This window comes from Orcinus orca, chromosome 6 (assembly GCF_937001465.1).
Source record: "Orcinus orca chromosome 6, mOrcOrc1.1, whole genome shotgun sequence".
Classification (NCBI taxonomy): domain Eukaryota; kingdom Metazoa; phylum Chordata; class Mammalia; order Artiodactyla; family Delphinidae; genus Orcinus; species Orcinus orca.
In genome coordinates, this window is record NC_064564.1 from 95,092,099 (window position 1) to 95,115,638 (window position 23,540).

The 23,540-nt window shown below is 37.1% G+C and overlaps 1 protein-coding gene across 3 annotated transcripts in view; it reads left to right on the plus strand.

Moving 5' to 3' along the window:
* RAD23B (RAD23 homolog B, nucleotide excision repair protein) overlaps positions 1-22,635 on the plus strand; it is a 44,467-nt gene extending 21,832 nt beyond the window's left edge. For all 3 annotated transcript variants that reach the window (XM_033431252.2, XM_049710980.1, XM_049710981.1), the window contains 6 exons: positions 2,657-2,712; positions 9,120-9,247; positions 12,514-12,646; positions 14,518-14,645; positions 16,190-16,360; positions 21,275-22,635. In XM_033431252.2, the coding sequence (XP_033287143.1) occupies positions 2,657-2,712; positions 9,120-9,247; positions 12,514-12,646; positions 14,518-14,645; positions 16,190-16,360; positions 21,275-21,388 (730 nt within the window). In that variant the 3' untranslated portion in view covers positions 21,389-22,635. The remainder of the gene's footprint in view (positions 1-2,656; positions 2,713-9,119; positions 9,248-12,513; positions 12,647-14,517; positions 14,646-16,189; positions 16,361-21,274) is intronic.
* The last annotated feature ends 905 nt before the right edge of the window (positions 22,636-23,540 follow it).

Sequence of the window (23,540 nt, forward strand, 5' to 3'; positions counted from 1 at the left end):
AGAGAAGGATAGCACAGAAAGGGAAGGGAGGAAAGCTCAGAAAACCAGCTGCTTAAATGTGCCTTAGTTTCTTCATTTGTGCTATAAAACATTTAGTGTCTTATAAAGCACAGAACTCAGTGAGATAATTATCAGGAGATACGCTGGTATGAATTTTGAGGAGTGTCAGAAAGTTTGTTTATCACCCTGGCCTGACATTTCATTATTAGGGATTTGTTTTTTTAGGTCAGTTTTGTTCTTTTAAAAACCACATATTGCAGTGCAAATTCCACTTGTTGATATCTACATTAGAGAAACTGCACTTGTGCAGAAGGACTGCATTGCTTGTAATTGAGGACAAATTGGAACCAACCTAAATATCCATTAGTAAGGGCATGACTCGACATGTTATTTGTATTAGAGAACTGTGCTATTCAAGTGTGGTAGTGAATAGACAACATCGGCATCACTGGGAGTTTGTTTGAAATTAATTGTTAGGCTCCACCCTAGACCTCTAAATAAGAATTTCTGGACGTGGGTCCTAGAAATCTGTATTTTAACAAGCTCTCCTGGTGAATTCTTGGGCTTCCTAACGTTGGAGGAGCTCTGATATCCAATACTACAGGCCAGTTAAAGTATGCAGTGTATATGCATATTAAATAAATGTGGTTTCAAGGCTTTGTTATCAAGTGAAAATAGCAGATTGCAGAACAGTATAGGCAATAACCACAAACCAAACAAAAGCCACATAACAACATTGCATATTTTCTGTGGGTGGCATATTAATGTGTAGAAAAACAGTAGCAGAGGGACAACACACTAACTGATAAAGTGGTTTCCTCTGCGGATGGGGAGGGGAGGAGTGTTGAGGCAGAATCAAGATTGAATGGTGGTTAAACGGTATCTCAGTCTTATCTGTAATGTTTAAAAAGAAATTTTAAAACAATGTGCAAAAATAGCACAAATTGTTCTATAAAAGAACAGTAACAAAGGGGTCTAATTCTACCAGATAGTAAAATGTATTATGCATGGTAATGATTACAATTTAGTATGGCTCTTAACTAGAAAGACTGCTTGGTGAAATAGTAGTCTAGAAACAGACCAAAATACATACAGGGACTTAATATAAGATAAAAATGTAATTGCAGACCACTGTGGGGAAAATGCTATTAGGATAAATGTCTAGCCTTCTGGAGGTAAAAAAAAGATGGATCACATCTTACACTCATAAAAATAAATTTTAGATGGATAGAGATTTAATGTAAAAGTGAAACCATAAACTAGAGGAGAGCATGGGAAAATAATCTTAACCCAAAAAAGTCATAAAAGGAATGATTAATACATTTGACTACAGAAAGAATTTAAAGGTTGGAAACCAAACAAAAAATGTCTTTATAGTTTGATTTGGTCAATTAAATGGAATACTATGCACCCCTGGGGAAAATTTAGGCAGTTGTAGTTCTGCTGACATGCAATAATTGTTCAAACACACAACAACAAGACACAGGTCAGGTCTAAGGCAGGAGAATTTGTTTTCCTATATATATAGTATAGAGCTGTAGTATATAGTTCTTTTTGATATTTTGCCTTCTACATGTTAATTTTACTATCTAGTTGATGAAGATATGTTAAAAATTATACCAAAGTATTGTCTTAATCATAACAATCATGTTGAGTGTTATGATACCAAGCACTTTGCTGAGCACTTTACCAGCAGTAACCCTACCCACAGCACTTAGGGATACATGGGTACCATTGTTGACCTCATTGTATTGGTGAAGAACTGACTGAGGCTTACAAAGTAATTTATGAATTCAAACTTAGGTATTTCCGTTACTCTTACTATGCTGTAGGGTTTTCTCAGAACTGAAGTCTACTGTGTTTTGTTTCTAAAATTGGGACAGAGGTATATGTGTGTATTGTGTTGTGTGTATGTTTTACTCCAAACTGCTAACTGCTGTCTTTACCACTTTTGTAAACCTCAATTTATTTTTCTTTGGCCTTCTCTTTATGGTCTTTCATTATTGTGTTTGTGTCTTCTTTGTTTTCTAGACTCATCTTCTGCAATTGCCTAACAAAACTTAGTCCTTCTAAACTGGCTTAAAACTTGGTTACAGCTTGGGTCTATCCTCCCTCTGCATCTTTTTGTTTATGCTGCATTCCTTGACCTGAAGGCTTTCTTGCAGTTTCTGTGTTCAGAACTTAACTATAAGACCTAATGAAATTCTACTATGTAAAGACTTCCCAGGCCTTTCCAGCCTAATGCAGTTTCTGCATGTGCTGTTTATCATATACAACTTTTGATATTTCTTTTACTGTGACTTGACTTATAGATTATTTAATTTTTCTTGTAAATTCTTTCAGGGAATTAGTTGTATGTTATCTTTTTTGTATTCCTTAAATGGTAAGCTCTCTGTAAGGATGTTCTTTTATATCTTTGGACATTTTAAATGATGGATTTGCAGAACAGAATGAGTATTAAAATTGAAAATTCTTCCCATGCCGTAAATGTTATGGATAAAGCTTTGGGGTTTAATCTGGAAGCATTTTTGAACACTGTAGCCAGACTTCTACATTCAATTAAAATCAAAGAATCTCTACAAATTGGATAGCTACTAAACTTTAAGGTAGATTTTACATACTTTCTGATACATGATTTTCTAAAAACATTTTACAGTACATCAGGTGATTCTTCTCGGTCAAACCTTTTTGAAGATGCAACAAGTGCACTTGGTAAGTATCTACATTGTAAATTACCTTGTAAGAGACAGGGAGGAGGTTTAAGTTTCATTTTTCTAGATCACGAAAATGTTCATTTTCATGGTTGCTTACAATCAAGTGGCTAAATGATTTAGATAATTCAGTTGATGTTACTGAAGACTTTTGTAAGTTAATGTATTATATATTGAATCCTTTAAATTGTATTGTTAGAGTTAAGCATACTTCTTGCCTTAAAGCAGATAGTTTTCCATTTTCCAAATGTGGGTTTTAAATGAGGTTTTAACAAAGTTTGATCTGTGTACAGGTTTATTACAAAGTATCTTTGAAATGAGTATAAGATGTTACTAAATCTGTCTCACATTTCATCTTTATTCACCTCCAGCCTTCATTCCACCTTGTAGCCTTATAGGTCCCCATCTGCATCTTGTTGCTTGTATTGTACTTGCAGTGAAAGTGCCTTTTTATCCCGACTTTCAGTTTTACCTGTTGAATAATGTCTTTCCATCCTTCCCTTCACATCTAATCTGTCAAAATCAATTTGGGGTTTTTTGCCCATTTTCCCACTGTAACTATACCTGGTACAGTGCCTGCTATAAGTACTCATTATTGGTCTGTTGGGTGGCAACCCCATTCCTTCCCTTTGGTACTCTTCTGTACTACATGAAATGGTAGGGAGGTAGAAGGCTGGGAACAGGTGGGAATGGCAGCTTCAGTAGAGTATGGGCTTCTGGATTCCTTGTTTAGCTGCTACAGCAGCAAGGTTCCAACAGCAGTAGTATCTCACAAGATATGGGATTGGCCCTCTGACCTAATTGAACTTGAACTCCATGGTGCCCTCATTGCCATGGAAAATGGCTGGCTGATTTCCCATAGCACATAGGGGCAAAATAGTTGTTTAATCAACTTAAGATCACCTGGATGTACCAAACCCACATTCCTATCTTTGAGAGACTGTTCTCTGGGATTACTCTGCTTCATATGAGTTAGTATCCAACAATCAGGAAAACAGAAATCACTCTATTTCAAACAGGAAAAGGCTTAATCTTAGGAGATTGTTACAGAGGTGCTGAAACAGCTCAAGATTACCCAGAGATGAGTAAAGGGCTCTGTACCCTCAGAGCTGAAACCAGCTAGCACGTGCCCCTGCTGCTGTCGGAGGCTGTGGCTGTTGCCGTTGCTGCTTCAGCTGGAATGCACTGATGCTGCTGGGCGGAAGCCCAGGAGTCCACAGCTCTAGCTGCTCCTGCTCTAGTCTCTGGTGGTGGTGTCTTACCTTTTACACCTTGCATCTCTTAGAACAGCAGTTCTCAACTGTATGGTCTCGAGACCCCTTTACTCTTTCATCTTTAATTTATCCAGTCTTTGTGTTGATACCTTGCTTCTTTAAATATTTCTTCTTTGACTTCTGTGACACCACTCTTTTCTTGAACCGTACCTCTGACTATTCCTTCTCAGGCTTTCTGGTTAATTCTTTCTATCTCACCTGGCTTTTAAATGTATGAGTTTTCTTTGGTTCTGCTCTAGGTCATAGTTCAAAGTTCAGACATGGGAATGGCAAATACCACCCATATACAGTTGACACTTGAACAACACAGGGGTTAGGGGCGCCAACCCCATGTAGTCAAAAATCCATCTATAACTTTACAGTCAGGCCTCTGTATCCACGGTTCTGCATCTGCAGAGTCAACCAACTATGGATCATGTAGTAGTGTACTAGGAATAGACTTAATCTGATTATTAGTGGATCTATGCAGTTCACACCCATATTGTCCAAGGGTTAACTGTACTACAAGCGTTCTCAAAATTAAAACTCTAGTACATATCTCCCTCTGACTTCCCAGACTCATTCTTTAAGCTGCCAGCTGGAAAACCTATAACCTCCACAAACTCCTTAGGTTCTAAATTTATTCATTTTTAATTCCCCCATCTGATTCTTCTCCTTTGTTCCCTTCTTGCTTGCATCATCTTCCACTCTCTACCAAAGTATTGGCATCAACCTTGACCCTCTGCCTCTCTTGGCCCAGTGAGGCCAGGAGTCCTATTGATCCTCCTTCCTAAAATCTCCGGAATATTTGTTTCTACTGCCACTTAATTGCCTTGGTTCATGTCCTTACCTTACTGATGCTCTTCTGTTACCCTCTTTTAGCTGTTCTATTCTCTGCCACAGTGGAGTTTCTAAAAGGCAAATCTAAATGAGGTCATTGTTCCTTTCACAGCACCTCCTAACCTAGAAGATAAGTACAAGACTTTTTTTTTTTTAATATTTATTTATTTTTGGCTGTGTTGGGTCTTAGTTGCGGCATGTAGAATCTTTCATTGCGGCGTGCAGGCTCTTTGTTGCAGCGCGTGGGCTTCTCTCTAGTTGTGGTGCGTGAGATCAGTAGTTGCATCATGCGGGCTTAGTTGCCCTGCGGCCTGTGGGATCTTAGTTCCCCGACCAGGGATCGAACCCACATCCCCCAACCAGGGATCAAACCCACATCCCCAGGGATCAAACCCACATATACCTCTGTGTTGGAAGGCGGATTCTTAACCACCAGGGAAGTCCCCCAAAACTCATTCTTAATGACATCTTCATCACTTCATCATTAGCTCTGTCTCATGTTGTTCATTGCCCCTAATTTTTCTAGGAGTCATTTCCCTCATACTTTCAGGATCTAAAGAGTATCAAACTTTAGTGTAGGCATTTCTTTTTGAGTTTTAATAACTTAGTCGACTAAGAAGTGTGATTTTAGGACGCATAGCATCAAGGAGAGGCATGGGAGCTCTGGAGTCTAGACAGCTTGTGTTTGTGTCTCTGCACCATGACTTAACAGCCGTTGATCAAATTGTTAATCTTTCTAAGCCTCAGCCTCATAATCTTTAAAAGGAAGGGAAAATAAACCTTTCTTATAGAGTTCCTATAAGAATTAAATGAGAAACACTACGTTAAAATAGTACAGTTATGATATTCCACAACTCTTAATTTTGTTTATTATTGATAATATTTTCTGTTTCTGGGAACTAGATTACTGAAAGTGTATTGGCACCTGAGTGATTTGTGCTAGAATTATATCAGTGGGTATTTTAAAAGATAAAAATAGCTTAAGTACTTTATGGAATAGGTAGGGAAAAGTCATTACTCTAAACCAAGGTATCAAATGCTAAATTTGCTCAGTGATACTTAGTTTTTTAAGCTATGCTTTCGTAGTTACTAGATAACTTTATTGAAAATTTTGCCATCAACAAAGTAGAAAGGCAACTTATAGAATGGGAAAAAATATTTGCAAACCATGTATATAATAAGAGGTTAATATCCATGATATATAAAGAACTCATACAACTCAATAGCAAAAAAAAAAAACCAAACCAATTTAAAATGGGCAAAGTACTTGAATAAACATTTCTGCAAAGAAGATATACAAAAGACCAACAAGTATATAAAAAGATGCTTAACATCACTAGTTGTTAGGAAAATGCAAATTAAAACCACAATGAGATACCACTTCGGGCCTGTTAAAATGGCCATCATCAAAAAGACGAGGTATAGCAAATGCTGGTGAGGATGTGGAAAAAGGGAACCCTTGTAAACCGTTGGTGGGATTGTAAATTGGTGCAGCTACTATGGAAAACAGCATGGTGGTTCCTCAAAAATTAAAAATGGAACTACCATATGATCTAGCAGTTCCAGTTCTGGGAATCTATCTAAAGGAAATGAAAGCACTAACTTGAAAAAATACCTGCATCCCCATGTTCATAACAGCATTATTTACAATAGCCAAGACATGGAACAAACCTAAATGTCCATCGATGGATGAAGAAGCGGGGTTGTATATGTGTGTGTGTGTGTGTGTGTGTGTGTGTGTGTGTGTACACATAATGGGGTATTACTCAACCATAAAAAGTGAGGAGTTTCTGCCATTTGCAACAACATGGATGGACCTTGAAGGTATTATGCTAAGTGAAATAAGTCAGGAAGACAGCTCCTATAGGATCTCACTTATATGTAGACTCTTCAACAAAACAAATCATCAAACTCAAAGTGGTTTCCAGAGGCAGAGGATGGGGGATAGGAAGTTGGAAGAAGATGGTCAAAAGGTACAAACTTCCAGTTATAAGATAAATACTAGGGATGTAGTGTACAACATGATGACTAGGTAGCTAGCATTGCTGTATGGCATATAGGAAAGTTTTTGAGAGTAAATCCTGAGTTCTCGTCACAAGGAGAAAAAATTTTTTTCTTTTTTTTGTATCCATATGAGAAGATGGATGTTAGCTGAACCTGTTGTAATCATTTCACAATATACGTAAGTCAAGCCATCATGCCCTATGTCTTTCACTTATACAGTGATGTATGTCAATTATTTCTCAATGAAACTGGGTTGGGGGGGTAGATAGACCAGAGTTTTAGTGTAATACACTATATGAAATAAGAAAAAATTCTGCAGAAAAAAATCATTCAACTCATTTTGTCACCTGTATATCAGGGAAACAGTAAAGCAAAAATGGCATGGTCCCTAGCAAGGTTGAACCTGTGATGGGGGAAAGAAAATAGAGTGAAACATAAAATAAATTGCAAATCATGATAAATGATATTTTAAAAATTAATGGCTTCCATAAAGAAGAACAAAAGGCACTTATATTTAGGCTAGTCAGGCAGTACCTCTCTGAGACTGTAGCGTTTAAATTGAGAACTGGAGCATGTAAAGGAACAGACCATCAAAGAAGCCTGGTGTGTGTGAAGGTCCTGGGGCAGAAGCTGTGACTTGTGAAGCAAGAAATGGATTGTTTGGAGTGTGGCACATGCAGGGTTGTTGAGGTTGGGAGCCCAAAATGAGATTAGGTTTTCTTTCTTAAAAGCTCACTTTTGCAACTGGCTGAAGAATGGATTGTGGGCTTGGGGGCAGAAGAGGAAGCAGGGCATAATCTAGACCAGAGATTGTTGTGGACTGGTCTTGAGTTAAGGCAGGGAGAAAGAGGAAGCTTGATAGGTTTGGGGTATATTTTAGAGATAGGACCTACCAGGTATGCTAGTGGATTAGATGCAGAAGGAGGGGAAAGGGAATTGAAATCACCAAGGTTTTTGGTTCAAGCACTTGGATGGATAGAGGTGCTGCTAATTGAAGTGGAGAAGGCAGATGATAAATGGTGAGGCATGTTTGAGGGGGAATCTTTGAGATCCAAAGTCACATGCTGGTATTGGTTGTGGAGTGAGCAGAATGTGAGAAGTGGACACCGCGTGTACAGACAGCTATGGCTGTGAAGGGAGGAGAGCAGACGGATGGACCAATTCCTGAAAGAGAATTGGGATGCAGTCAAGGGAGGCGTGTTTTTGTTTTTAGGATGACATTCTAGGACATAGTTAACTGCTGATCAAGATAATTAGGTGGGCAGGAAAGGGTGGGAGATGGACAAGAAGTGTGGTAGCTTTAAGTTTAGTGGGAGAGAGTTGGCTTTCTTTAAATCAGAGTGTTGTCTGACATTTCCATGAAGAGTGAGTCAGAGTTGGAGAGATCCTGTGGGAAATGCCTTACAGGGATAATTGTACCAGTTTTATACGGTATGGGACATTCTAACTTTCTAGCTTCCAACCTCCTTTTCCCCTCTGCTTTGATAACGGAAGGTGTCCAAGGAAAACAACTTATTACAGCACAGTTGATTTTGTGAAGTGTCCCTGCTACTTGTTCTCAAAAATCAGTTCATCTGTCTCTTCTTCCAGTTTGCCTGCCCTGACTTGCTAATTCTTTTCTATGTTTGTGCTACACTTGTACTTGATATTTTTATTATGTGTATTAAACATACTGTATTTTCCATTGCTGCTCTGTACCACAACTTAGTGGTATAAAACAACAGGTTTATTATCTTATTATAGTACTGTAGGTTAGAAGTCTGGTATGGAGCTCACTGGGCTAAAATCAGAGCTGCATTCCTTTCTGGAGACTCTAGGGGAGAATTTGTTCTGTGTCCTTTCCAACTTCTAGAGGCTGACCACATACCTTGGCTCATATCCCTTTCCTCTGTCATCAAAGGTGGCAGCATAGCATCTCTGGCCCTGCTTTTGTCCCTCTCTTCCTTACATCTATTTCTCCGACCCTCTCATCTGTTTCCCTCCTACTTTTAAGGAGCCTTAAGATTACATCGGACCCACCCAGGTAATCCAGGATGATTTCCCTATCTTAAAGTCACCTGATTAGCAACCTTAATTCCCTTTTGCCTTGTAAACCTGACTTACTTAATAGTTTCCAGGGATGGGAGGGGGTGGATTATTCTACCTACCACATATATGTTGTAGTTGATAACTGTTACTCATCTTTGTATTCCTGGCACTGTAGTGCCTGAAACAGTGTATACGTATATGCACTCACATTACATGGAGATTGTTTATTTATTAAATTTTCTTTTTCTTTCCCCTTCTTCCACCCACACACACCTTTTTTTAGTGACAGGTCAGTCTTATGAGAATATGGTAACTGAGATCATGTCAATGGGCTACGAACGAGAGCAAGTAATTGCAGCCCTGAGAGCCAGTTTCAACAACCCTGACAGAGCAGTGGAGTATCTTTTAATGGTGAGAAACATTTTGCTTTCTTTGTTCTAGTTGTTTAAGAACAAAATCTCAAAGAAACAGAGATTTTAATGGGATAGTAACAATTCAGAAGATAATAATGATGTATGCTAGATAATTTACATAACGCTTTTATTTTTCTTAGTACGTTAACATTTTGTGTTAATAAAATGTAACCTCTTCTAAAAGATTTTGATAGGATTTTCAATTAGAAAACAACGTGGCTAAATGGGTTGTAAAATTTGCTATCCACTTGGAGTAGTACCCTCAAAGGATGACAGCTGTGTGTTAGAGGGGTAGGGGTGGGGCAGATTTTAAATCTAATTGAATCCAACATTTTAGTAGCTTTTTTGCCTGCCAAGCATAATCCTGGATGTGCTATTTAGAGCAAAAGTTTCAAGTTGGAAGCCCAAGCCAAATTTTGTACTATGTGTAAATTTCTTAATTAGTTGCCAGCTTTTAAAAACTGGGAGATTTCACTTAAAAGTTCGGATAATCTGGTTTATCTGGACAACTCAGATCCCAGATTTAGGAAAAGTTTTAGGTTGTAGACTCTTTAATTCACTGTCTTCCTGTCCATTCCCTATTACCTGACAGCATCATGCATTTAATTTAATGTATGATATTATGACTGGTTCTGTTGGCATTTGAATTGTTAGCTTATTTATAGTCAGTAGCAGTCGAGGGAATTTTGAATAAATTATTGGGTTTTGTTTTCTACTAATGAAGGTTTTTGAGAAATAGATTGTTGTGGGCATGGACTGAAACCCGTGATATTTTATGACAATGAATGTCTGTTTTACAAATGTGACATGGGTCAAAAGCAAAGTGTAGAAGTTTGCAATAACATTGGATTAACTTTTTAGTCTTAACATTTTATTCTATAAATTATTTATAATTCTTTGGTGTGTTGGAATATTATCAAAAGTCTCAATTACCTTAAATATCATCTCAGATCCTAACTCTTTGGGGAATACCATCTACAAGTTTAATCCATTCCTTTGTTTCCAGTTGTACTTCTGTTAGAAACTCCTTTTGAGAGCGTAGTTTCAGGAGAGTCCCTGTCATGAGCAGATAACTGTGCTTCTCTACCACCAGTCATTTGCCTACTTATTTGCATGAGAGTCACAAAACCTTTTCTTAGCATATCATTTGAATTATTTTTCCCATTGTCCTCGAGAGTCTTTAAAATGCTGGCAGTTCATTTAATTATCATTTTGTTTGAAATTGAGGAATCATACTGGATTGATAGTTACTGTGGATCTGTTTGTGGTTGCCGCTCATTCCTCCCCTCCCCCAAAAAATACATATTATGTTAAAATATTGCCTTTCCTTTCATAGAATGGCTCTAATTTATACCTGATTTGGAATTCTGCATAAATTTAATGATATCAAATATTTTGATCTAATAGATTTGAAATTTTGAGGTATAAAAAAATGGATCACTCTTCACAGTTGCTGCTATTTAGCATCAAATACAAATGAATAGATGAGAGATAAGTTCATGAAACAGTTTAAAGTTTTATATATTTACTGTTTGTTTCATAGACTGGAAAAAAGGGGCTACCTTTAACTGTTACTAGTTTTTGACACTTCTGTGTAAGTGAGGGTGAGTGTATGGGAAAGGAGAAATAATGATCTAATAAAGGGCTAAATACTGTGAGAATTTGAGGTAGATCTGTAGCAATGGTGATTAACTTTTTAGTTTAACAAATTTGTTTGAGAATTTGATGGAGGCTTTTGGATCCTCGGTCTATATAGTTTGTTAGCACTTGATAGCTCCTCATCTAAGGGTTTGAATTGGTGGATTGTGAAAAACATTTGTTTGCAATGCCTACAATAAACTTCTAATATAGGCAGCCATTATCCTGCTGTTTATTACCGTTCATTCTTCATATGTTTATGATTTTGGCTTCTGATTTACTGGGAAATGGAAGCAATTACTATTACCATCTCATATTCAAATACAATATTTTCTCCTTTATTCTCCTTCCAAAATCTATGAAGATTTCATAAAGACTTTAATAAGTTATATCTGAGAAGTCTTATAAATCGTTTATCAAAATAGGGGTGTTCCAAAAATCTTAGTGCAGTTTTAAGTTATAATAACTTCAGAAGATAAATGCCACAAACTTAGAAAAAGCATTACCTAAATACTTAATTATTTAAGATTCTTTTATACCTATTTACTTTTTTTTTTGGCTGCGCCATGCAGCTTGTGGGATCTTAGTTCCCTGACCAGGGATTGAACCCATGCCTTTGGCAGTGAAAGTGTGGAGTCCTAACCACTGAACCGCTAGGGAATTCCCTTTATTTTTTGTAATTTTTGAATAATCAATTTTAAGTTTTTGTATGTGATACATTTCTGGATGACGCTTTCTCAGAACCATGGATCAGTAGAGGACATCCTCCTCACTTGGCCGCTGTCATCACCTACTCTGTCTCCATTAGACTCTTTTTCCAGTGATCACTTCACAACTGCCATGTGTGCATCAAAATCTCTTTGGATGATCTTAAGGCTAGGGTTAAAAATACAATCCTTTCTGTCACTGAGCTGGTGAAAGTTTCTGTGAGGTTCAAAAATCAATTAGAGTGATATATAACATAAAAGCCAGATATGTCTAATTTTAATAAGATTTGTGTTGATACTTTGAAAATTTAAATAATTAGCCTTATAATGTTAGACACCATTACTTCTATGTAAGTTTAGGGTCTTGCCCAATACTTTGGTGTTAGATGTTAACATGTGTTGCTGGATAAACATTTCATGATTTATTTTTTTAATTGCAAAATTATTTACTTCATATCCTAGATGTACACTGTCTAGTAGGGTAGCTGTTGAGTACTATCAAGTACAAGTAGCTATTTAAATGTAAGAAAATTAAAAGTAAGTTAAAATTTTAAGTGTCTTAGTACCATTAGCCACATTTCAAGTTCTCAGTAGCTACTTGGGGCTAATGGGTATTTTATTGGACAGCATAGATATAGAGCTATTCCGTCATCATGGAAAGTTCTGTTGGACAATGCTACTGTATATTATAGCAGTATGGGTTTATCTATACCACATTGAGGCCATTTCTAATCTGATTTGAATATGTGAAGATTTCAGATATGTCTTTATCCTTTACATTTAATTGAAGCAGACATCTGTTTGATGCTTTTAGAAATTAGACAAGGATATTAAATAGATTCATAAGTCTCTTACTCTGTGTAATATTTAACTAACTTTGAATGATGAGCTATGTTAAAGCTTGGAAATTGTGTTATAGGGAATTCCCGGAGATAGAGAAAGTCAGGCTGTGGTTGACCCCCCTCCAGCAGCGAGTACTGGGGCTCCTCAGTCTTCAGTGGCTGCAGCAGCAGCAACTACGACAGCAACGACTACGACAACAAGTTCTGGAGGTAAAGTGGAATCTTTCAATGGGGAGGAAATGGTCCTGAATCTTTAGTAAAAAATAATTTAATCTAAAATACTTTTGAGATGAGGTTCATTCCCAGAGCATCTCAGTAACTCTTAAATTCTCTATTCAGTGTTAGAGAAGGGCCCAAAAGAAATTATAAAAGATATTCTCATTTATATTAAACATCATTACTACAGTTTTGGTAAAGGGCATATTCTGTTTAGCTTATTCTAAGGAAGAGATGCTTTCCAGTTTGCATTTAGTGTTATATTCTGAAGCCGTTTGGAACGGTTTGCTCACCTTGTCTCTTTCTCTCCCAGTAAATGTCTTCAGAGCCAGTAGGATCTTAATGGTTATTATAGAACCAAGGAAATAAAACCTGGGAGGTTTAATATCTTGAATCTAGAGGTGAAAGCAGAGCTTGAATTCAGGTGTCTTTACAGCACCCACTCTTCCATTGGCAAAGGTTTGACTAGAAAGCAAAGCCTGGAGCCCGTGGTAGTCCTAGGAATTATTTAATGCTCTCTTTCATTATTTCTTTGTAAAATTGATAAAGTAATTCAAACTGTTACTTTTATTTTATTTTATTATTTTATTTTATTTTATTATTTTATTTTATTTTATTTTTTTGGCGGTACGCGGGCCTCTCCCTGTTGTGGCCTCCCGCTATTGTGGCCTCTCGCGTTGCGGAGCACAGGCTCCGGACGCGCAGGCCCAGCGGCCATGGCCCACAGGCCCACGGGCCCAGCCGCTCCGCGGCACGCGGGATCCCCCCAGACCGGGGCACGAACCCGTGTCCCCTGCATCGGCAGGCGGACCCTCAATCACTGCGCCACCAGGGAAGCCCCCAAACTGTTACTTTTGAAGAGACCATTCTTTTATGTATTTCCTAGCTCTAATTGTGGCAGTCATCTCTGGTTGACAGAAATCCCTAAGCACTTTGTGTGCAGTCTCCCGGAGGATAGGCTCTCATTTCCTGAGATTCAGCATGGAAATAGAAGAGGAGGCCACAGCTTTGGTTCAGATTTGGGGTGCTGTCCCATTCAGTGGCAGTTATTGGGTAACTTAGTTTCTGAGTCTTGTTTTCTTCTTCTGTAAAACTGGTGTTACACAAAGAAGAATAAATAACCATATGATGTGGCCTTTTTTTTTTTTTTTTTTTTTTCCCTTGGCGGTACGCAGGCCTCTCACTGCTGTGGCCTCTCCCATTGCGGAGCACAGGTTCCGGAAGCGCAGGCCCGGTGGCCATGGCCCCCGGGCCCAGCCACTCCGCAGCATGCGGGATCTCCCGGGACCAGGGCACGAACCCGCATCCCCTGCATCGGCAGGTGGACTTTCAACCACGGCGCCACCAGGGGAGCCCGATGTGGCCATTTTTAATTTGAATGATTGTCTTGAATAATTTAGATGACAGTGTACATCTAAAAAATTCTCATTACTCTTAGTAACCTCAAAAGCATAATTCTTTTGAATGCAATTAAAGTAGGTAAGTTTTTTGCGTTTCTTAATCCTGGTATATATTTTTCTTAGGAACTTTTGAGCATCAAGAACAACTTTTAATACTTTTTATTTTGATAGAGTGCACGAAGGGCACAAGTTCTCCGTGTTACTTGATAATATTGAGTGCCCAGGGCAATTGTAGGAAAACTTTGTTTTTTTAGTGTTCTGTACTCTCTACCTTAGCTAATAGGAATAATTTCTGCAGTATGAGACTTGCGAGCTGGTGCAGTTTGAAGATGTTTTCATTATTTACTTCATTTTATATACATCTGAGAATTCAAATCATTTTTTTTCTTGACAGTGTTTGCTGTCTAGATTATGTTTGTATATGTAATTGCTATTTTTGTTTAAAAATGTTCATGTGTATTTTAGGGCACCCTCTTGAATTTTTACGGAATCAGCCTCAGTTTCAACAGATGAGACAAATTATTCAACAGAATCCTTCCCTGCTTCCAGCATTGCTACAACAGATAGGTCGAGAAAATCCTCAGTTACTGCAGGTGACTATTTAATCAGTTAATTTCCAAAAATGGGTTTAGAGTATATCACATTTTGTAGAAGTCCATGAGCACCCCTTCTCCTTCACCAAGTCTATAAACTGTTCTTCTAAGCTGCACTTAGTAGAACATGCTATAGATAGATGTACTGATAAAACGAGAATTGGGGGTGGGGATTGGGTTAGATATTTGTTTGGGAAACACTTTATTAAAGAATCTGAGAAACTCTAGCAAAAAGAAATGTTTAACTGTCTAGGTCTCTCTTTCCCAAGCTTATTACTAGTGGCGCACTACCTCATAGAAAACATACCTGTGGACTTATTTTATTTTATTTTTATTTATTTATTTTTTTTGTGGTACGCGGGCCTCTCACTGTTGCGGCGTCTCCCGTTGCGGAGCACAGGCTCAGCGGCCATGGTTCATGGGCATAGCCACTCCGCGGCATGTGGGATCTTCCCAGACTGGGGCACGAACCCGTGTTCCATGCATTGGCAGGCGGACTCTCAACTACTGAGCCACCAGGGAAGCCCTGTGGGCTTATTTTAATGCTCAGGTCATGAAATATTTGAGTTTTATATAGCAGCAGTCCCCAACCTTTTTGACACCAGGGACTGGTTTCGTGGAAGACAATTTTTCCATGGACCAGGGTCGGGGGATGATGGTTTCGGGATGATTCAAGCACATTACATTTATTGTGCACTTTATTTCTCTTATTATTACATTGTAATATATAATGAAATAATTCTACAACTCATCATAATGCAGAATCAGTGGGAGCCCTGAGCTTGTTTTCACTTGCCACTCACTGATAGGGTTTTGATATGAGTCTGCAAGCAGTTGATTTATTATGGTCTCTCTGCAGTCAAACCTCTCTGCTAATGATAATCTGTATTTGCAGCCGCTCCCCAGCGCTAGCATCACCACCTCAGCTCCACCTCAGATCATCAGGCATTAGATTCTCATAAGGAGCACGCAGTTCATAGTAGGGTTTGCGCTCCTATGAGAATCGAATGCCTCTGCTGATCTGACAGGCGGAGCTCAGGCGCTAATGGGGGGCAATGGGGAGCGGCTGTAAATACAGTTAAAGCTTGGCTCGTTTGCCCGCCACCCGCTCGCTCGCTCACCTCCTGCTGTGTAGCCCAGTTCCCAACAGGCCACAGACCAGTACCGGTCCATGGCCCAGGGATCACGGACCCCTGTTATAGCATTCTACTGCCTACTAGTGTGGAGGATAAAATATATATATATATATAACTTCTATTTTTTCTTATACATCAAGTAGTTTTTTAACAATGACGGGGGTGGTGGGAGTGTTTATGAAAGAGAATTTGGATTCTTTTAATTCTTCACTGTTTACCTCAGAAATACGAAGTTTCTTTAATGTACAAGAAATCATATCCTTCCAAAGACTGAATAATCCAGAATCATTCTAAAATAATGCAGTTGCAAAGTTATAACTTTCTCTCTTATTTGTATTAGAATTCTTATTTTCCTGAAGATACTTTATATCAATGTCTTGTTTTTCTCTGTCCTTCAAATCACTGCAGCAAATTAGCCAACATCAGGAGCATTTTATTCAGATGTTAAATGAACCAGTTCAAGAAGCTGGTGGTCAAGGAGGAGGCAGTGGAGGTGGCAGTGGAGGAATTGCAGAAGCTGGAAGTGGTCATATGAACTACATTCAAGTAACGCCTCAGGAAAAAGAAGCTATAGAAAGGGTGAGTTTCAGTAAAACTTAGAAATTCAGTTCCTAGTCACACTAGCCACATTGCAGGTGCTCAGTAGTCACATGGGATTAGTGGCTCCTGCACTAGATAGCCCAGATACAGAGTATTTCCATCACAGTAGATAGCTCTTACTGGACAGAGCCAAATAGAGCATTACTAACCTAGGGACTGCAGTGGAGACAGTCTCTTCTCAGCCCTGCTCTCTATTGTGTTCTTTGTGAAGCCAAGGGACTAGCACTGAATACCAGTCTAGCATGAAATAGTTATCAATATATCAAGAAACTAAAATTTTCATTCATGTTTTAGAAAAATGATCTTAAAGTATATGCCCAATTCAAGATTATCCATTTTTAATTTATATTTAAAATTTTATTTCACTGTTGTCTCTAAAATGTAAATAGATATGTATATGAATATTTTCATAAAATACATGTGTAGTAAACATCAGAACCTGGTATCCTGATTCTCTTTTCATCCTATGTCTGCCCATACATGTGTCACTGCAGTAACCTAGTTTTTATGATACTGTGACTAGTCATTCATTTTTCTCTAGGCCCCATTGTTAACATTTGTAAATAGGAAATCATAGTACTTGCCCTGTCTTATCCTACAAAGTGTTTTGAGATGGAAATCAGAGAAAGTGCATTTTAACTTAATACTTAGAAAATCATTGGAACTATAATTAGTCTTTGTTTATGACAAACATATCAAGTGTTCAGGTTTGTAACTATGTATTTCTAAAAAGATACTTTATATATTGCAGTGTTATTTTTTCGCCCTCAAATAAATAGAAGTGAAAATAGACAATTGCCTCACTTGTTCTAGAGCAACTTTTTTTTGAGGTTACAGTTATCAAATCTTGATTTCTGTGTTGGAGAAATTTTTTCTTTTGTTGCTTGTGCTTTTGGTGTCATAGAAGAGAACATTGCCTAACCCAAGGTCAGAAGATTTAAGCCTCTATTTTGTCCAAAGAGTTTTATAGCTTTATTACATTTATGTAATGTAAAATGCCTATAATCCATTTCGAGTTGCTTTTTGTTTACGGTGTGAGGTGTAGGAGCCTAGCTTCATTTCCTTTGCCTGTGTATATCCAGTTGCCCCAGCACCATTTATTGAAAATACTGTTCTTTCCCCATTAAATTGTCTTGGCATCCTTGTTGAAAATATGTTGACCATAAATGTGAGGGTTTATTTCTGGGCTTTCAGTTCTGTTCTGATCTATATGTTTATCCTTATGCCAGTCCTTCATTGTCTTGATTGCTCTGGCTTTGTAAGTTTTGAAATCTGGAAGTGTGAGAGCTCCATATTTGTTCTTCTTTCCCAAGATTGTTTCGGCTCTGTGGTTCCCTTGCAATTTCATATCAATTTTAGGATTAGCTTGTCTAATTTCTGCAAAAAGAAAACTGGCTAGAATTTTGATAGATACTGTGTTTTTTTCTGTAGATCAATTTGGGGAGTATTGCCATGTTGGCAATATTAAGTCTTTACCAAGCCGTGAACACAGAATGGGATGTCTTTCCATATTGAATTTCCATAATTTCTTTCAGAAATTTCTTTAGTCTTCAGTTTGCTAAATTTATTTCTAAGTATTTTTATTCTTTATGATGCTGTTATAAAGAGAGTTGTTTTTCTTAATTTCATTTTTGGATTGTTCATTGCTAGTTATATAGAAATACAATTTAATTTTGTGTATCTTGCAACCTTTCTGAACTCATTTATTCTGATAATTTGTGTGTGTGTTCCTAAGGATTTCTATATGTAAGATATCATTTGCAGGTAGACGTAGTTTTACTTCTTTTTCAATCTGGATGTCCTTTATTATTAATATGTACATATTTTTTATATATATATATATATATATATTTGCTTAATTGTTCTATCTAGAGCCGCCTCTGTATAGTTGAATAGCAGTGGTGAGAGCCAACATCTTTTATCTTGTTCCAGATCTTAGAGGAAAATAAAACATTTAGTCTTTCACCATTAAGTTTGATGTTAGCTGTGCGTTTCATTAGATTCCTTTTATCAGGTTGAAGAAGTTCTATTCCTAGTGTGTTGGATGTTTTTATCACAAAGGGTGTGGGATTTTGTCAAATTGTGTGTTGATTGAGATGGTTGTGTGGTTGTGTCCCTTTTTCTGTTAATATGCCTTATTACGCTGATTGATTTTTTTGTATGTTGGCCTAACCTTGCATTCCTGGGGTGTTGCTGGAATTGGCCTGCTAGTATTTTGTTGAGGATTTCTGCATCTGTATTCATAAGGAATATTGGTCTGTAGTTTTCTTGTGATGTCTTTGTCTGGTTTTGGTATCAGAGTAATATTGGCCTTACAGAATGAGTTCCCTCCTCGTCTGTTGTTTGGAAGAGTTTATGAAGACTTGGTGTTAATTTTTCTTTAAACGGCTGGTAGAATTCACCAGTGTAGTTATCTGGGCCTGGCTTTTGGGGAAGTTTTGTGACTACTAATTCAATCTCTTTGTCATAGGGCTATTCAGATTTTTCCTTTTTTTCTTGAGTCAATTGGGGTGGTTTTTATCTTTCTAGGAATTTGTCTATTTCATATATGTTATCTAGTTTGTTGGCATACAACAACTTAGTTGTTCTCAGTATTCCCTGATAGTAGTTTTTATTTCTATAAAAAGTGGTAATGTTCCAACATTTATTTTTGATTTTAGTCATTTGAATCCTCAGATTTCTTTTTTTTTCCCTGTCAGTTTAGGTAAAGGTTTGTCAGTGTTGTTGATTTAAAGAAAAAAGTGAGAATTTTTGGTTTTGTTGATTCTGTGTTTTTTCTAGTGTCTATTTTATCTCCTTCTGCTTGCCTTGGATTTAGTTTTCTCTTTTTTTCCCTAGTTTCTTAAAAGTTGAAGCTTAGATTATTGATTTTATATCTGTCTTAATACATAGGCATACCTCTTTTTATTGTACTTTGTTGCATTTTGCAGTTAATTGCATTTTTTATAAATTGAAGGTTTGTGGCAACCCTGTGCTGTCAGATGATGGTTAGCATCTTTCGGCAATGAAGCATTTTTTAATTAAAGTATGTACATTGTTTTTTTTAGACATGATGCTGCTGCACACTTAATAGACTACAGTATAGTGTAAACGTAACTTTCATATGCATTGGGAAACCAAAAATTCGTGTGACCCGCTTCATTGCGATATTCGCTTTATAGCAGTGGTCTGTAACCGAACCTGCAGTATCTCTGAGGTATGCCTGTAGATATTTATAGCTAGAAGGTTTCCTCCAAGCACTGCTATAGCAGCATCCCATAAGTTTTAGTGTGTTGTGGTTTTATTTTCATTCATCTCAAACTATTTTCTATTTTCTTCTGTCATTTTTTTCTTTGATCTGTAGGTTATTTAGGATTGTATCAGTTTCCACATTTATGAATTTTCCAAATTTCCTTCTGTTGTTGATTTCTAAGTTCATTCCATCGTGGTCAGATAACATAATTTGTATAATTTTAATCCTTTTAAATGTATTGGGGCTTGTTTTATGGTTTAACATGGTCTTTATGGAGAATGTTCTGTGTATTCTTGAGAAGGATGTATAATTTGCTGTTGTTAAGTGTTCTGTAAATGTCTGTTAGGTCTGGTTGGTTTATAGTATTTTTCAAGTCTTCTATATCCTTGTCAGTCTTCTGCCTTCTCGTATGCATTATAGAACATGGGGATATTAAAGTCTCCAACTATTGTTGAATTGGTTATTTCTCCCTTCAAGTCTGTCAGTTTTTGATTCATGTATTTGGGGGCTCTGTTGTTCTCTATGTTTATAATGAAGTCTTTCTGATTGTTTTATCATCATAAAATGTCCTTTGTTTTAGTACCAATTTTAATCTTAAAGTCTGTTTTGTCTGATATTAATATAGCCACTTCAGCTCTCTTTTTGTAACTGTTTGCATGGTGTATATCTTTTTCCATCCTTTTACTTTCAGCATATTTGTGTCTTTGAATCTAAAGTGTGTGTCTTGTAGAAGCAATATAGTTGGATCGTGCCCTATCTACCTTTTACTTCAGCTAGCCCAGCTTTAATCTGGACAAGACCTAGGTAACAAAATCATTTTTGAGTTTCTTCTCCTTTCATGGATGAATATAATCATGCTGAATCGGGACTTTTGCCCAGTTTTTAGAAGTCATTTCTTGATATAGTCTAATGCAAGACGATTGAGACAGTTGAGGAAGGGGGTTCATAAATAACATTTGGCTGACATAATAACATTTGGCTGTACCTAGGGAATTAGACAGTTGACCTGAGTGTTTAAAGGCTTTTAATAGCAGCAATTACTGAGTTACAAGTGATTTTTAATAGACTAGGAAGACAAAAATTAAATGGGTCGTATCACCATTTAAAATGCTATAAAAATTAAGCAAATAAAAATCAAACACCATATGTCTTGATTTCAAAAATATATCATGTAATATTACTAATAATTGACCACCCATTTTTGTAGTATGAAGTGTTTCATAAGGCAAGGAGGTTGAGTAATATATGACCCTAATGAAAGATGTGGCTCTCTTTACAAATAATTAGCAACCTCTGGTTGCTCTCATCCATAGCTTCACCACTTATGTACTAAAAGCCATTTGATTTACAGATTTCTGTAAAGTCATTTATTTTTAAACCACCACAGAAGCTAATTTCTAGTGTTAATGCCAGTGAGTGTTATCAAAGTATCTGTTAGCCTAATAGCTTTAACTAGGAACAAAGAATTTGTAGGTGGTTACAGGAAAGGGCCTGGGTTCTGTCTACCCCCTTGAATTGGACAATGACTCCATATTCAGATAGGGGTGAATTCATGTAAAATTCTCAAGCTTCTTTGTGTCCTTTATAGTATGTTTTCAAGTGATGATCTGTCAGTAGTGCTATGCTGGACTCCATAATATGTTTTCTTTCTTTTCTTCCAGTTAAAGGCATTAGGATTTCCTGAAGGACTTGTGATACAAGCATATTTTGCTTGTGAGAAGAATGAGAACTTGGCTGCCAATTTTCTTCTACAGCAAAACTTTGATGAAGATTGAAAGGGACTTTTTTTTATCTCACACTTCACACCAGTGCATTACACTAACTTTGTTCACTGGATTGTCTGGGATGACTTGGGCTCATATCCACAATACTTGGTATAAGGTAGTAGATTCTTGGGGGTGGGGAGGGGGGTCTAGGATACAGGGCAGGGATAAATACCGTGCATGTCTGCTTCAATTAGCAGATGCCGCAGATCCACACAGCGTGTAAAATATTATACAACCAAAAGTCAGCTTTTGCAGGTCTTTATTTCCTCTATAAAACAGTAGGTAACTTTTCCTAGGTTTCACTCTTTTTAGTGTACTAGATCCAGAAATTTAGTGTAATGCCCTGCTTTATATTTCTTTGACTTAACAGTGGTTTCAGAAAGAATCTTTGCTACCTAGAATCTACAGTCCCTGTTTTATGGCAACACTGGATAATGGCTTTGTGAAATTAAAAAAAAAAAAAAAAAATTGGAGCAACTGTAAACAGAAATGCCAAATTATTGATGGTTATTGTTGCTGCTTCAAATAAGTATAAAATTAATGTGTAAGAAAGCCCATTCTTTCATGATAAATACTTGGGGTTGGGGGGGAGAGGGGGGAATCTTTTCTTAAAATGAAAATAATTACTGCTATTTTAAATTTCTTGATCATTGAATGTGAGACCCTTCTAACATGATTTGAGAAGCTGTACAAGTATAGGCAGAGTTATTTTCCTGTTTACATTTTTTGGGTTTGTTTTGGGGGGGAAATTGGTAGGTGTCTAATTACTGTTTACTTCATTGTTATATTGCAGTAAAAAGTTTTAAAACCACAGTTGCATGTTTGCTTTTGATGTATCCCGTTGTGGAATTAGCACTTTGGGGCCAATGGAGAAATGCAGCATTCACTATCCCTGTCTTCCCCTTCCCTCAGCAGAAATGTGTTTGTCAGCAAGTCATGAATTCCAACTGCTGCCTTTTTTAAAACCCACAAAATGCTGATTCAGTTCAAAATTAATGCAAATGTCTCAAAACTGGGTTTCTGATCTTTGTAAATGTTTTTCCTTATTAGATAAGAATGTATGACCATTAAAATCATTTAGGATTATTTGCTTTCTAAAAGAGAAGGTGGACAGAACTATAATCTAGCATCCTTTATTGCATTGGACAGACTGGAGAAATCTTTTGGAAGGGCTGGGAGATGCGGCTGGAAAAGTACTTTGGAAAATATACAGTCAAGATATCTCATGGCATATTAAAAGAAAAATCTTAATAGCAGTGTTGGCTTTTATTTGGATTTTTTTAATCTCAGCTTTTTTCTTTGGAATCTCCTTCATTGTCATTGTTATTTGATCATAAAGAGGGAGCAGGTGTCTACTTGTTCAGTTTTTCAAATCTGTTTTCCTGAATATAAAAAAAACTGTTTAAAGAAATGTTTTTTTTCTACTATCTGATACTGAGTGAAGAAGATGAATTTGCACAGATTTCTTCCTGCATAATCTCTTAATAATACTTAGCACAGTTTGGTGACAACTTTTAAGCTTTTACGTCATGCACTCATGAACTATCTCATGAAAATAAATGAAACCATGATTTCTCCCCATGGCGTCATCATGTAGTTTAATCTTCACGTGTTTATTCCATAAACAAAACAGGACCTTTGGATTTTGTATTACCTGTATGTTTTATAATGGATTATGCAGAAATGTCTCAGAATAAAATGAGGATTTCTAAATATGTTCATCTTTCAAAGCAGAACAATGAGTTGGGAAGAGGGCTGGCAGTTCTGGTGAGAAAATGGGATACTTTATTTTAACGATATTTTATCTGCCACTAATTGCTTAGAGCATAGTGAAAGCTGGAAAAGGGAAAAAACAACCAGCAGCAGCCTCTCTTTTCTCTGGAAAGTGACAGCAGAAGGTGATCGATCACATGGAGCTTTTGTCCTTGGACAACAAAACTACAAATAGTGGGATTAATAATTACCAGAAGACAGTTCAAGCCAAGTTTTGACCATTCTTTACAGTACTTTGTTTATCTGCTTAAAGAATCACCCATGACGCTATGAAAGAAATAGGCTTTTTGTGACCTTTTGCTGTTATCTTTTAATTTACAAACAATTTTGGTTAAGTGTCTACATGACTTTGGAATTTTGCATTTGAGGTATTCTGTCATCTGTTTCC